Below are 16,468 nucleotides of genomic sequence, written 5' to 3'. Positions count from 1 at the left end.
AAACTTGGGCTCTGGAGGCAGCAAATCTGACTTTAGTTCTTACTTCTATCACTTACTAATTGTGTGACCTTAAACAAGTTACTCATCTCCTCTGACACCCTATTTTCTCCTCTGTTTCATGGAGATAATAAGAAATATCTACAGCTTTGCATGTAAACTACTACACAGAATCTAACACATAGGAAGTGGTCAGCAAAAAAAAAAAAGTCTTCAAGCTCTTTTGGTAATAGCTTTTCAAGGATGCCAGACCTTCAAAAACGGCAGGAAAAAAAGAGACTTAAATGCCTGTAGCTCTGGCACATCATAGTTCATTTATTGCAGCCAAAGACAGATAGTGCCTACATCATGGTCACTGAAACTGTGGAAATTATCTAAGTGTTATTCCATGGAATAATCATTTGCAAAGGTCAAACGTGAGCACCTAATGTTAAGCACTATGGGCAGAGGGGAGTAACACTTCAATAAATATGATAACAGATACAAAAGAGATTTGTACAAGTGTTAAGATACAGGGCAGGGCTTCTCAGATGGCTCAGTGGCAAAGAATCTGCCTGCCAACAGAGGAGCATGGGCTCAATCCCTGGTCCGGGAGGACCCCACATGCCACAAAGCAACTAAGTCCGTGTGTCACAGCTATTGAGCCTGAGCTCCAGAGCCTGGGAACTGCAACTTCCGAAGCCTATGTGCCCGAGAGCCCATGCTTGGCAACAAGAGAAACCACCGCAATGAGAAGCCCATGCACCCCAACTAGAGGGAAGTCCCTGCTTGCCGCAACTAAAGAAAAGTCCATGAAGCAACGAAGAACCAGCACAGCCATTCAAAAAAAAAGACACATGGCATAGTGACACATAACCTCTGGTATTGGGCAAGACTTTCAGAGGGTGTGACTCTTGAATTGGGTCTTGAAGGATAAATAGGAGTTCAGAGAGATAAGAAGAACAGAGGCATACTTGGGCTCTGTTCTCAGTATTCCTGGCAAGTGGCCTGCACTGACTCTCACAACCAGCAGGTTTCTGGAGAAAACTGCTGTTAAGCTGCAAACTTTAAGCAGATGTGCATGGCAGGCACCGATTCTCACACTGTTAGAGATCAGATATTAATATCTACATGTTCCCCAAGTCTAAACTGAAAAGCCACAAGAGAGACAGTCAGCACTCAGGGAGGCTGGTCTTAAATTCTGTAAGGTGGTGATACTGTCTAAGAAATTAGATACAGAATATCAACAAAGTTTTAAAACTTTTATCATAAAGATAGAGCAACATAAAAGCCCCACATGAAGCAAAGATGCAGGATAAAATACTAAAGATATATCAGTGGAAAGTACACAAAAGTCAGAAAGGAAAAGGGTAACAACTATCTCAAATTCAGAGAAAGGAATTGTGTTGAGTCACTCTGTGAAAATGAGTTCAGTATTGGGAATGAGTGAAGCTCAAGACAGGTGACCTACAGCCTCATCAGCGCTATTCCCGAACTTCAAGGGACCTTCCCTGGAGCACACTGGAATGACATGTGGAATACACAAGTGGATGGGTGAATCCAAAGGGCCATCGGTCTTATCTGTGTGCTGGGAGGGTTTTCCTGGCTAAGAAAAGGAGTGTGCCCAGGACTAAGATCAGGAAGAATAAAATGACTCCAATAACTTGGTCTCCTGGCACAATGGAATGAAAGGCAGGCCAGCTAGGCATCTTGGGCACTGAGCTATAATACAAAAAGTGCCAAAATATCCTATGAAGATAACAGAAACATGGGGCCAGCTAACTCAGGTTTACACACACAATTTCCATAATTGGCAGGAACTGATTGGTTCTAATCCCTGAAAGTAAACAAGAGTCTTCTAGAGAAAACAAAGAGAAAAATGAAACCTAGGTTTCATTTAGCTAAGATGATCAAATGTTCCTGCTTGACTAGGAGATTTCCAGTTTACACCTATTTCACTATAGTGATTAATAGTAACCCTTTCCTTCCAAAATGTCCTGGTTTTGATGATAAATTATACAGTCACCATCTATTTAGTCTATGTAACAAATTACTGTAACAAAAAGATTGAAACATATACTTTTTGGCAGAAAATGTATTTCAGGATAATAGCATCAAGAGATGAAAACCTTGTACTTCACAGAAGAATGCCAACTCAGACCAACTGATAAAAGTTGGAATTCTTATACCAGACAAGACTTAATGATTGGAATTAAAACATCAGGTGAAGAGTTGATGGGGAACTGGAGACTACACAATGACAAAGTCACCCCACACAGATTGTTTTTGGGGCAGAAGGAAAAAACCCATCATGGAGGCTGTCAGTGCCCAAACACTGTGGTGAACCTTAACTTACCAATGATGGGTAAACCAGTGCACAAGATCACTTAGAGTGTGTTCTACTCACTGGTGAACCGTAACTTACCAATGATGGGTAAACCAGTGCACAAGATCACTTAGAGTGTGTTCTACTCACTGGTGAACCGTAACTTACCAATGATGGGTAAACCAGTGCACGAGACCACTTAGAGTGTGTTCTACTCACTGGTGAACCGTAACTTACCAATGATGGGTAAACCAGTGCACAAGATCACTTAGAGTGTGTTCTACTCACTGGTGAACCGTAACTTACCAATGATGGGTAAACCAGTGCACAAGATCACTTAGAGTATGTTCTACTCACTGGTGAACCGTAACTTACCAATGATGGGTAAACCAGTGCACAAGATCACTTAGAGTGTGTTCTACTCACTGGTGAACCGTAACTTACCAATGACGTGTAAACCAGTGCACAAAATCTTGTGTGTTCTACTGACAGTGTTTAACTGGAATCTAACCAAGCCTTTAAATGTGACTTTCAGTTTGCAGAAAATCCAAGAGGCAGAGGAGAAAGTTAAATCATGCAATGATACAGCAGTCAGATCCAATCCAGGCCAGTCTTTTTGACATGCCAGTGAAATGTGAAACAGGCTTCTAATAGATTAAGAGACTTAAGGGACATAAAAACCAAACGCAGCACGTTGTCCTAAAACCAACTGGCTCTAAAGAACATTTTGGAAGAAGTTGGGAAATATGAAAATGAACTGGATATAGAATGATAAAAAGGACTGATGATTAGTTTTTAGGTACAATATGGTATTACTTATGTAAGAAAATGTCCTTTTTTTTTTTTAAAGAGGCACACTCAAGTGTATATAGGGACATGTTGTTATAACTTAATTACTTTTGTATAAATACATGCAAAATGCAATAGGTGTATGTGCATACACACATATGTCCACATGTATATGTTTAGAAAATAGAGTTCTCCCTATCCCCACCAAGGGAAACTAGAACTGTTTAAACAGTCATCATTTGCAGGGGTTGATATCAGCCTGTCCCAGTTGCCCCCGCGTCTTGAGCTCTAACATGAGGGATGTGCCTACAGAGTGAGCGTGTTTTCATGGCAGATGCAGCCCATGTGGCCGAAGTCTAAGATGGTGGCTTTTCCCAGCATCACAGTGCTAACATGGGCCTGGAGTAACTGTTGCGGATAACTCTTAGCCTTAAAGCAACTGATGGGTACCTGTCTAGGAATCCACAAATCTGAGCTGAAGTAATGTCACCAGACAAGTGGTGGAGCTTTGTCTCAGGAATACAGCTTGCAGCAGCTGACCCAGGTGTCCTCAGGGCAAATAGGAATCTCTCAGAGAGCTTATTCCAGGAGCAGGAGGCAAATCGTTTGCTAACGGGAAGCCCTAACTCGGTAAGCACATCATTATCGGACACTGGCGCTCTGATGCCCTAGTCACAGGACTTCTCTGTAGGGAGAAGAGATTTAGGTGACAGGTAGAGACTCTAACAGGTGAGGAGGGGGAGAAACAGGCTTTACGCTAAAGTAAAAAGAAAGGGATTTAGAAATGATGGGAGGCAACAGGATTTCTTAGTGAATGTAACTTTTTAATGGAGGAGTTCTTCATCGGTAGGGGCCAGGAGAGGCATCACAGTAGTGAATCGAGAAGTGGAGGAGTTAAAGGAGCATCAGAGCCGAGGGCGGATAAGGAAGCCAGCAGACAGGGGAAGACACAGCGAGCAGGAACAGGACAAGGGGTAAAACACGGCAGCAATGTGGGGAGATGGATGAGATCTGAAATGGCAAAGGAAACATAAGGACGGAGGGGGCAGAATGCAAAAGGAAGACAGCTGGTCAAAGGTTGAGGGGGCAGAATTTGGAACCAAAAAGAGTTGAATGCATCTTCTCATCTCTGTACTTACAGAAACTTACACAGTTGGAACTCGGGGAGGGGAGAGGACAGAGGGAAAGAGGAAGGGGGTGAGGCGAAGGAAGGAAGGCAGACACAGAAGAGGAAGACAGGCAGTGTGCAAGGAGGACAAAGGAAGCCAGGAACGAGGAAGCACGCATTTCAGAGACACACGGGGTGGGTACCGGCTTAAAACATGACAGACACGGTCTCCTGAGCATTTCACGTCACTTTTCAGAATGACGTAATTCAGATTTACCTTGGGAATCCAAGTACTGTTTTGGCCAGGCAATATTTCTGTGGCTGACCTGAATCATAACTTTTCTTAAACAAACGCCTAGAACTAGGGTAGGAGCGTGATCTACTTTACTACAAAAACAGAGCCCGGCTGCTCTGGGATCTTCCCTGCGTTGTTAGGCAATGTCAGTCTGCATGCAGGGCTCCTTATTTCCCCCACAGTCCGGCCCGCATTCAGAGGGTCATTTCGACATACAAACCGGCCTAAGGCTGCCGAATACTTCCCACCCTTTCTTCTGTCTGCCCAGAACCAACAGAAGAGGCAGATGCTGGGTTAACATAATTAATGGAGACAGAAATCTGAAAAAAAACCACTAAAAAAAACAAAATTCCATTTTTTAAGGCGCCCGATTATCTACATTGCTGACCACATTGATTACATTAATCCAGTGACTGCCAAATCTTTACTTTTCTTTCTGTTAGGCAAGATTTAATCTAGAGAATTAACAAATCTCTCTAGGATGCAAATCCCTCCTAGGACACATGACTGTGATCGACAGCTCACAAAATAATTCTGGAATGCATGCAAAATTAGACTCACATGCAATTTCCATGCAAAAGCAAACCCATCCATCAACAAAACAGTGGGTCCCAGAAAGCAGTCAAGATCCTATGTCTGGAAACCAGGAAGTCTGATGTTTGAGAAGCCATAATCAAGTGTATTTGTTAGAGGTTCTTCTGTGTAGGTGCTTTCCAACACACGAATAAGATCAACAACTTGCATTAAAATTATTATCAGATTTCAAATCACAGTGAAGCACATGTTTGAAAAATCACTGGTTTACAATTTGGGGGAAGAGATGGGTGAGTGAATGCAGATTCCTAGAGTCTTCAGTTGGTTTTCAAACAGAAAACAATAAGAGAAATACTCTCCCCGACTCACGAGGCCAATCCCTTACATAAAGTCTAAATTTATAAAGGTGGCACAAATTTAATATCTGTACTTCCTAACTGTGCAGTCAGAATCAGATGCGATACACAGGACAGAGAAGAGAAAGGTTCTCACATGCAGAGAACCATGAAAGAAAAGAGGAAGATGCAAAGGGCCTCCTGGAGGAATACTCACTATTTGGTAGAGTCAGATAACTGATATTCTCGTCGTCTGTCATAGCATTCCTGGATTCCAGGATCATTCCATAAACTCTTTATTGCATCTACATATGGATTCTCAAATGCAGACACCTTCTCCACATCAACTTCTCGAACTAACTGTGCATGAGCCTGTTTAAAAAAAAAAAAAAATAGCAGTTTTAATCTCCTTCCTATTGAAGAAAATTGCCTTGGCTTGCACACTGCATTATGCACAAGTGAGGTTTTTCCTCATATATTCGTTTTCAAACTGGTTTATAATAAAGTAATGCTGCTTCTTTTTTCTTTTCCTTAGATAAAACCCAGTCCCAGGTCTTTTCCTCTAGAGTAAATGCTGAAGCTACCTAGGGATGACAAGAGAAAAGCAGACTGTTCAGCTCCCATGGGAACAATGAGGACGGTAAGCCACAAATAATGACTGTTATCAGGTGATGATCATAATCCTAAAACAGCTCATATTCTTAAAGGGGAAAAGACTGGGTTATTTACCCCCTCTATGTTTATAGTTTATTATGATCAAACACAGAATATACCCAGCCCATGAGTGTTGTATCTCAGCAGAAACTCAACGAGACTCAACTAATCAGCATTAGTTTCTATGATTCACTGTGAGGATTAGGATGTAAAACTACTAGAAGAACAGTTAGTAGTAATGATTTGATTTGCACAATAGTGACCATGACCCCTCTACTCCCACACACCCAAATTTTCAATATTTACTTTATATCTACCTCATATCTTATCAGACTGAAGAGCCTATTCAATTTTTTTTTTTAACACAGAAGAAGGACTTTGTTATTTTCATTATATACAACATTTAGTAGGAAAGACGTAAAAAGACTTTTAAAAAATTTTCAAAAAGACTGAAATCAAAATGTATGGTCAACCTCCAAATTAACCACCATACACCACTGCCTAACAATACAAAACAGGTCTCATAGGTGTAGTATACATGTAAATGATACAGTACATAAATGTGCAAATCAACAGACATAATAACTAATTATCTTGAAAACTGGAGGCAGATGGCTGCTAATTTATTAAAACTGTTCTGCTTTTGTACAGATATGCAAACTTCTGAACTAGGTTAGTGAATGGCTATCTTGATTACATGATGACCTAATTATTCCTTTCATAGAGTTTCAAGCAGATAGAATTTAATACATTTAACCTTGTGATTAGGCATGTCTGGTTCCCAGTCTTCCTCTTCCTTCTCATCCCATAAGACGGAAGGGAACCCATGTCATTAGACTAATCTTCACTTAAATAAGGTTTTACAAAGCCTAACATGATGAGATTGAAGAAACCACCTTTCTTGCTGGTTCTCCTTTGACCCTGACCGCTAGATCTGGTCAGTGAGAAGCCCTATAGGTCTGCCCTGCACCCCAATATTGGAAGATGAATCCCTAAAGTTGTTATATGTACCTAGTCCCTGCCCAGACAATTTGTCCTATCCCAGCAATCTGACTATCCTGAAGTCCTGTTTCCAAGTGTCACTCCAGGTGGGCCTAGGCCAATCACAGCTTCCCATGAAACCCCTGCTTTGAAAATATGTCACTGGTTCCCCAAAAATTCCCCAGTGCTATGCTCTGTGGGACCCATTGCTCCATGTCGATACCAAAGACTATCCTGGTCCCACCTGCTCAAGTGGACCTCCTCCAAGCACGAAACCCTGGGTGTGGGGCGTACTCCACTCTGCCCAGCAGGTATGTCTCATATCTTATACCTTAAGGTCAAGCTTCGGGCCCTGTCCTTCCGCCCTTGCTCACTGAATACAAACAAGTTCTAATTCCTTGTGTCCTGAGATATGACAATGATCACTCATGGTATAATCCTAAATTCAATTTCCTGTCTACATCTGATTTACAGGGTTCTCTAGAGGACTCTGTGCAAGTTAGAAGGCAGATGCAAGGCAGAAACGGGCATGCACAGGATGGTCTCCGACTGGACACACTCTAAAGACATGGTTTTAATCGGACTCTGCTTCTTCTTTTGACATTGGATAAGTTGCTTAATCTTTCCAAATGTTCTCTCTGGTGGGCAACATCTTATCCCACCAAGTGGTCCTCAAAAGGTGGTCCATACACCAGCAGCATTAGTCGGGAATTTAATAAAAATGCAATCCTTCAATGCTACATCAAACTTTTCGGATGAGACACTGATTAACAATCTGTTTCAAGAGGCCCTCTGGATGATTCTGATGTGTGGAAAAGTTTGGGAACTACTGCAAGCTATCAAGTATCACACAGACACTAGTTGCTGTGGTCATAATTAACTGTCTGGCTGGCCATGAAATTGTTATTGGAAACCAAAGAGAAGGGGCCCAGAAAGGCAACAGCACCCCAAAACAAGGGGCATTATAAGGGCCAGGAAGCTACAGAAATGAGTAGAACAGGCTGGATGTAGGTAACAGTGAGTGATGGGAACGGCAGCATACCGACCCTAAAGAAAGAGAATAGCTGCTATTCAGCTCCGGCTAATTGTTGCCACTGCGATACAAGCTGAGTGTTGCCAGATTTTCCGAGTTATCAAGGGAAGCCAAAAATCTAGATTTTTCCATGAAATATCCCTAACTTTTATTCTTGGCAATGCTATAAATGATAAAGTGTATCTATCTGTGGCTAAGTTGGATCAGGTACCAATCATTTGCTTCTCCATGGACTTCCCTAATAAGATTGACCAATAACACCATCTCCTACACAGAACCTGGGACGCAGTAGCTGACCACTTAACACATGCTAATGGGGAAGTAATTCTGCAGCATTTTCCTACAATAATATTTAGACAAACTATTATACTATCCATAGGGAGAAATGGTTGAGACCTCTTTGAATTGGGTAAAAGCTACAAGATGACACAGAATAGTGTAGGCAGTATTTAAAAACTGAATTTGATACTCATTACAACGGGCCAACCATGTCATATGGAAGGAGTTCTATTTCTGTGTCTAAGGTAGGGAACTTATATCAGAGAAAACAGTTTCAGCAAGAGCAGACACTTTTCACGATGATGCTTAAATGTTTATTGAACCCCAATGAAATGTTAGGTAATACAGCAATTAAAGACTTAGACACGGTTCCTATGAAGTGTAGCAGTAGGATTGGGGGTGGGGGAACAGTCCGCAGACACAGTTCCTATGAGGTGTAGCGACAGAGTAAGGGGTGGGGGAAGAGTCCATAGACACAGTTCCTGTGAGGTGCAGGGGTAGGTTGGCAGTGGGGGGAACAGTCCATATAGCTGGCAACCAAAGCACAGGATTATGTGCTCCAGGAGGAGAAACGAGAGGGAACATCTGCATTTCCACCTTTAATTTCAGTTGACTGAAACAGACAACATTCTCACCAGCTGTATAACTGAAAAGTCTTCCTGTAAAATGAGATTACTTTTTACTGTTGGAAAACTCCTCTAATTCCCTCTCTTGGTCTACCTCGATGGGCTTTTTCTTACATCTGGAAGACCTTCTCTATTCCCTTCCGTACCTCTTTTAGCTTTTTCCAGGCACCATATCCTATGCTGTCTCTTACAGGAAAATTTTCCCAATGTTCCTCCTCTCCCCCAAAATGTGATCTTTGCGTCTTCTGAACCATGGAACTTCTACATTTCTTGACTTACTGTCTTCTAGACCATACATTGAAGGAAGGGGCTGTAGCTCCTGGCCCTCATTTCTCTTGGGGCCTAGCACAGAGTGAGCAGACAACAAATATTTGTCTGATTTAAAAGGCATACATAAACCCAACTTCCTACAAGCCAAAGTCGAGTTTGTTAAGGAAATCTCCCACCCATTACATACTCTCAGAACTACACAATCCTTCACAGCACTTATGTCAGTAGCTAGTGTATATCTATCTGGATGATATTTGTTAGTATCCTTCTCCCTAATCACAGTACAAGTTCCGAGTCAAACTCAGTGTTACAGTATCAGAGTCTAGCAGAGTGCCTATCACTGATGCTCAATAAATATTTGTTGAATTAAGAATACAGGAAGGAACAGTAGAAATTATACTGAGCTGGAAACAGGGACACCTAAACACTAGGCCTGGCTTTACACCTAACACAAGCAATAACCCTTAGAAGAAATTATTTACTTCTTTACAACTTCATTTTCCTGGTCTGTAAGATTATGCAATTGAAACAAATCATCTCCCTATGGATTCATCTAGACATATACTCCAGGATCATAAATAGATACATCTAGAATTACGCGGGGCACCAAGGACTTATGATCCTATCCCTCCAGGAGCACATATATTATCATTTATTGCAACAAAACCTCACTATTTCAAAAGTGCCTGACAATACGGGGCAGAACATGATGAAGTCTGTATATGAGTGATGGTACATTGGGACTGAACAAGCAGAACTCAGTATGGCCAGACGAGGTGTCAGAGAGAAGACAGGATTTAGCTGGCAGGTGGAGATAAAGATGTGTGACGAGAGGAGGAGAAATAGATGAACAACGGTTTGGTAGACAAAATAAACATGGCACTCTCTTAACTGTGGGAAAAACAGTCTAGTGAGGAAATTTCATGCTGACCCTTAATGCAAATTAACCTCCACAGTGAAAGCTATAATATTAATCTCATCTATGAACCATAACCAATATCCACTTAAATCAAATCCTGTATGAATTCGCAGTAGAGGTAACGAATAGATTCAAGGGACTAGATCTAGTTAACAGTGTGCCTGAAGAGCCATGGACAGAAGTCCGTAATACAGGAGGCGGTGAACAAAACCATCCCAAAGAAAAAGAAAAGCAAGAAGGCAAAGTGGTTATTTGAGGAGGCTTTACAAACAGCAGAAGAATGAAGAGAAGTGAAAAGCAAGGGAGAGAGGGGAAGATACACCAAATCAACCACAGAGTTCCAAAGAACAGCTTGAAGAGACAAGAAGGCCTTTTTCAATGGACAGTGCTTACTAATAGAAGAAAACAACAAAGGGGGAAAGACTGGAGATCTCTTCAGGAAAACTGGAAACATCAAGGGAGCATTCTGCCCAAAGAAGGGCACAATAAAGGATAAAAATGGTAGAGACCTAGTAGATGCTGAAGACATCAAGAGGAGATGGAAAGAATACATGGAAGAACTGTATAAAAAAGATCTTAATGAACTGGATTACTACAATGGTGTGGCTAGTCACCCTGAGCCAGACATTCTAGAGTACAAAGTCAAGTGGGCCTTAAGAAGCACTGCTAATAAAGCTAGTGGATGAGATGAAATTCCAGTAGAACTATTCAAATTCCTAAAGGATGATGCTATCAAGGTTTTGCATTCATTATGTGAGCAAATCTGAAAGAACCAGCAGTGGCCAGAGGACTGGAAAAGGTCAATCCTCACCCCAATTCCTAAGAAGGGTAGTAGCAAAGAATGTGCTAACCATCGGACAATTGCACTCATCTCCCATGCTAGTAACCACCAGTGAAGTTGCTCAGTTGTGTCTGACTCTTTGCGATCCCGTGGACTGTAGCCTACCAGGCTCCTCCATCCATGGAATTTTCCAGGCAAGAGTACTGGAGTAGGTTGCTATTTCCTTCTCCAGGGGATCTTCCTGACCCAGGGATCAAACCCAGGTCTCTCGCACTGCAGGCAGACACTTTACCGTCTGAGCTACCAGGGAAGCCCTCCATGCTAGTAAGGTCAAGTTTAAAACCTTGCATGCTAGGATTCAGCATTATGGGAGCCAAGAACTTCCAGATGTTCAAGTTGGGTTTAGAAAAGGAAGAGGAACTAGGGATCAAATTGCCAACATTTGCTGGATTATAAAGCAAGGGAATTTCAGTAAAACATCTATCTGGGTTTCATCGACTACACTAATGCCTTTGACTGTGCAGATCATGACAAACCGTGGAAAGCTCTTAGAGATGGGAATACCAGAACATCTTATTTGTCTCCTGAGAAACCTGTATGTGGGTCAAAAAGCAACAGTTAGAACCCTGTATGGAACAACTGATTGGTTCAAGAAAGGAGTACAACAGGGCTGTCTGCAGGCACCCTGTTTAACCTATACGTTGAGTACATCAAGAGAAATGCCAGGCTGGATGAGTTAGTTATAAGCTGGAATCAAGATTGGTGCGAGAACATCAACAACCTCAGATAAGCAGATGATACCACTCTAATGGCAGAAAGTAAAGAGGAATTAAGAGCCTCTTGATGAGGGTGAAGGAGGAGAGTGAAAGAGCTGGACTAAGACTAAATATTAAAAAAACTAAGACCATGGCCTCCAGTCCCATTACTGCATGGCAAATAAAGGGGAAAAGGTGGAAGTAGTGACAGATTTCCTCTTCTTGGGCTCCAAAATCACTGTGAACGGTTACTGCAGCCATGAAATCAGATGATTGCTTCTGGGCAGAAAAGTGATGACAAACCCAGACAGTGTGCTAAAAAGCAGAGACATCACTCTGCCAACAAAGGTCTGTATAGTCAAGGCTATGGTCTTCCTAGTGGTCAAGTATGATTGTGAAAGCTGGACTGTAAAGAAGGCAGAACAACAAAAAATTGATGCCTTTGAACTGTGGTGCTGGTAAAGACTCCTGAAAGTCCCCTGAACAGCAAGGAGATCAAACCAGTCAATTTTAAGGGAGATCAACCTTGAATATTCACTGGAAGGACTGATGCTGAAGCTGAAGCTCCAGTATTTTAGTCATTTGATGCGAACAGACGACTCATTGGAAAAGTCCCTGATGCTGGGAAAGATCAAGGGCAGAAGGAGAAGAGAGCGACAGAGGATGAGATGATTGGATGGCATCACTGAGGCTATGAACGTGAACTCCCACCAACTCTTGGGAGCTGGTGAGGGACAGGAAGGCCTGGTATGCTGCGCAGTTCATGGAGGTGCAAAGAGTCAGACACAACTAGGTGACTGAACAATAACAACAATGAACCATAACCATGTCTACCATCTAAGAAAGTATATTGGCCTCAAAAAATGCAAAGATCACTACTGTGCCTTCATCCAGGTCTGAATTTCTAAGTCACTTTTATTGCCTCCTAAGCTTTGTTTGTTAATTCTGTCCTTGCTGTTTTGTAAAATGACATTCAAATATAATCCACTGTAATCTGCATTTATGAAACAGCTTTCACCTGAAGTTCTCAAGTTATTTAAAACTATGACAGCATTTTACAAAATACACATAGATTTTTTTAAATGCCTATGTAAATGTCCTCAACAAAAGTGCAATTCTCTCACTTTTTTTGGTAAAAAATATTCTGTATGTGAAAAGAATATTTTTTAGTGTGTTAGAGTAGGAAGATAAATTAGACCCTTTCCTATTTTTCCAAATATCAAATGTGAAGTAGTAAAAATCACAAGTAATTATGCAAAATTAAACCACCTACTAATGAAATAGGCTATGATGAAAGGGAAAGAAGTCATTTCTAAAAATACAAATAACAATTACAATTGACTATCCTTTTTATTTTGAACACTGTACATATAAAAGCAAAACAGGTATGAGTTAATTAATCATATAAACCAAATGCAAAATATAATTCTATTTCAAGTTACAGTTGAACATTCTGGATGGAAATATTTAATAATGAATGTGAGCTTTCAGAATTCTTAGCAAGCTGGTGGCAAGTCTCAGAGGGAACATTGTGAGAACCAAGTAACTACTCTTAGGAACTCTGGCAGAATCCTAGGGAAAGACCACATGGAAACCACAGGATGTGCCAACGTGGTAATGTCTTGTTTTTATGATTCGGTGGTCATAAAATTCAGGTAAGTTTTAGGTCTGTTGATATTTCCAAGGCTGCTTCAGCAAAAGGAAGGAAGAACTGAGTTCCCACCGCAGTGAGTCTTACCCTGACCACAGAAGGCCAAGTCTTCTGATGAAATAAAAAAGATCTTATAGTCACTTTGGAAGGATTTTCAAAAACTCATTAACAGCTCAGAGAGGCTTTAGGCTGGAATGTCACACCTATTCCGGTTCCTACACTCCAGAAGTAGAAAACCAAATGGTAATTTCCACATTTGTTGAAGCTCTTAGACACAAATATTCAGCTCATTAGGGCAGCTTTATTTGAAAGGATGCCCAGCACAGACAGAGGGCCTCTGATTTAGTAAAATCCTGAACTTCTGTCTGAGTATGTTTTAATCCTGAACTGAGAAGCACATTTTACTCTTCTCCCACCCTCGGTGCTTATTTCCATTTTGGCATTTGATTCTAAATCATGGGGGGGAAAAGAAAAATCTCAGGCTTTTTTTGTGTTCTTCCCAAAGGAAATACAGAGATGGGATCAAATCTCTGCACTGCAATACCACCTCCAGCCAGAACTGGTTGAACATGACCTTGGGCAAGCTATTTAACATTTGTAAACCTTTATTTCCTAATCTGTTAAATGGGGGTAACAACAGTACTATTTGATGGTTAAATGACCTAATGGATGTAAAACACTTAAAGACAGTGTCTAACACCCAAAGCTGCTAATTGTTTAGAAAACAAAAGAAAAGGAAAATAACACAGAAAGTGCAAAAGGCATGGTACATGCACTTCTTAGCTCTGAGACTTCGGGCAAACTGCTCACATGTATTTGCTCAATGTGCAAGAACATTCTAGAGATCATCCTGGATAATGGATATCAATGAGTCCTCAAATTGGCAAATACTCCTACCAAAAACTTGGGCAAGAACTGTTATTTCTTAGACCCTTTCACCTTCTCTGGCTTCATCAGTGTACGGGGCCCTGTATGCAGTGACAGCTGCTGGTGCATTTTCTTATGGGCGTGACTGCAAACTGACAGAGAATAGCAGAGTCACATTGAGCTACTGCTGGCGGCGTTCTCGAAGCCAGTGACTCATTCCTATAGTACAGCCTCTCCACACTCAGGATTCAACTCATGGCTCAGCAAAATGACAAATTACTACATGACACGGCCTTTTGAAGTCTCTGATGAAAATTTTGAATCCTGTATGTAATCTTTCGGTGCCAGGGATCTACTGATTCTCCTTTGTTATAGCACCCATGTCCCTCTGCACGCAGTATCAGAAGAACAGAGTAGGTATATGCAGATGCTCAAGACCCTTATAAAAATGTCCTGGTACTTGTACATAACCTATGCATCCTCCTGTATATTTAAAATCATCTCTAGATTATTTATATTACTTGATACAATGTAAATGCTATGCAAATTATTGCCAGGGTACAACAAATTCAAGCTTTGATTTTTGGAGCTTTCTGGAATTCCTTCCCCCAACAATATTTTCCACCCTCAGTTGGTTGAATTTGCTGATATCGAGAGTCAATTGTACTGAATCTCTCTCTGAGTAACCCAGAGAACCAAAATAGCAAAGAGGAAGTCCAGGAGCAGCAGCTTGAGAACCAAACAGACTTCTTATAGCTGTCACATTTCAGCCTTGTGTCTTCAGGCTGGTCTCTAAAGTTTCCTGAACCTCAACTACCTCACCTATGAAACAGAAAAACAACTTGTTGTAGGGTAGTTAGGAAAGTATTTTGGTACTAGGGTAGTATTAGTATTTTGTTAACAAAATACATAAAATACAAGTAACTATAATTGCTATGAAATCTTGTGGCATTTCAAAATTATCATTAATAAATATTAATTATTTCAACAAACAATACTTATCTACTATGTGTCAGGGAATATATTAGATACTAAAAAGTGAATCTGTGTTAAGTAAAATGTTCCAGAGAGCAAAATATTCAATAAAATTTTATTAAACTGTTGCATATTGTTCTACTTTAAGATTTCACAAATTGATTATCATGACTAGATTTGCTTTTCTATGGTGAGAGGTTTTTCCCCCTGACAAATGTCTTTTTTTTCCTCCAACATTATTTACTTATTTATGGCTGTGCTGGCTCTTCATTGCTGTGAAAGGTTTTCCCTAGTTGTGGCATGTGGGGGCTATCTAGTTGCAGCTTATGGGCTTATTGCGGCAACTTCTCTTGCCGTTGCTCCACAACATGTAGAATCTTTCCAGACCAGGGATCAAACCTATGTCCCTTACACTGGCAGGCAGACTCCTAACCACTGGACCACCAGGGAAGTCCTAGAGTTTTATTTTTAATCTTTACTGTGACATTCACCAAGGTAATCAATGACTATAAGGCACACTGCTTTCCCCCAAGATGTTTGCTGAGAATGTGTTTCTCTTTTTAGTTTTGTTTCACTAAAAGGTACATTTGCTTATTCTAACATATACTGGATTCCTTCCTTGGTGGAGAAAATACTCCTTTATTATTTAAGATGTTTTTTTTCTTTTAAAGAACTCCATCTCCTTCTTGGCTCTACCACTATAAATTTCACACAAGTATTCTTCTATTTCGTCCTCTGCTTATCATTTTCCCTTTTCATGTCTGAAGGCCATGTCATAATTATCAGAATCAGCAACATCTGTAGGTCAGAGCTTGCTGCACTATGGCATAACACACTCCAAGCAGTTCCAAAGTCTGTTGACTGCTGTAATTACATGGTTCCATTATGAAGAATTGTGCCCTCAGGTCTGCAAAATCTTGGGATGAAATAAAAAACTGTGCACTCTTTGAAATGCTGCTTATTACCTTCATGACTATGATGGTAATACACATGAATACATTATCAATGCTACAAAAAAAGTTTATTTTCAAAGAGTTTATTCAAAGTCATAGTGACAAAAAATAAATTAGAAGATTCTTTTAAAGTTATACATGTTTACTAAGATAAAAAGAATCAGGTATACTTGTAAAGCTGCTTTCAAAGAATATTTGAGAACTATTAGTTACTTGGGATTTTAATGGCTGTCTGAAAAGTGGGTTCTATAGCCAAAGTCAGATAACTGTAGAGTGAAAGTCGCTCAGTCATTCCTGACTCTTTTCAACCCCATGGACTATACAGGGCAGAATACTGGAGTGGGTAGCCTTTCCCTTCTCC

General features: G+C 40.8%; 1 protein-coding gene across 1 annotated transcript in view; it reads right to left on the bottom strand.

The window, feature by feature from the left end:
• GNAQ (G protein subunit alpha q) overlaps positions 1-16,468 on the bottom strand; it is a 303,060-nt gene that overhangs the window by 91,276 nt on the left and 195,316 nt on the right. The window contains exon 3 of the mRNA XM_043486867.1: positions 5,581-5,735. Coding sequence (XP_043342802.1) covers positions 5,581-5,735 — 155 coding nt within the window. The remainder of the gene's footprint in view (positions 1-5,580; positions 5,736-16,468) is intronic.

This window comes from Cervus canadensis, chromosome 14 (assembly GCF_019320065.1).
Source record: "Cervus canadensis isolate Bull #8, Minnesota chromosome 14, ASM1932006v1, whole genome shotgun sequence".
Lineage (NCBI taxonomy): Eukaryota > Metazoa > Chordata > Mammalia > Artiodactyla > Cervidae > Cervus > Cervus canadensis.
Note: the sequence above shows the minus strand (reverse complement) of the source record. Positions and strands in the feature narration are given on the sequence as shown.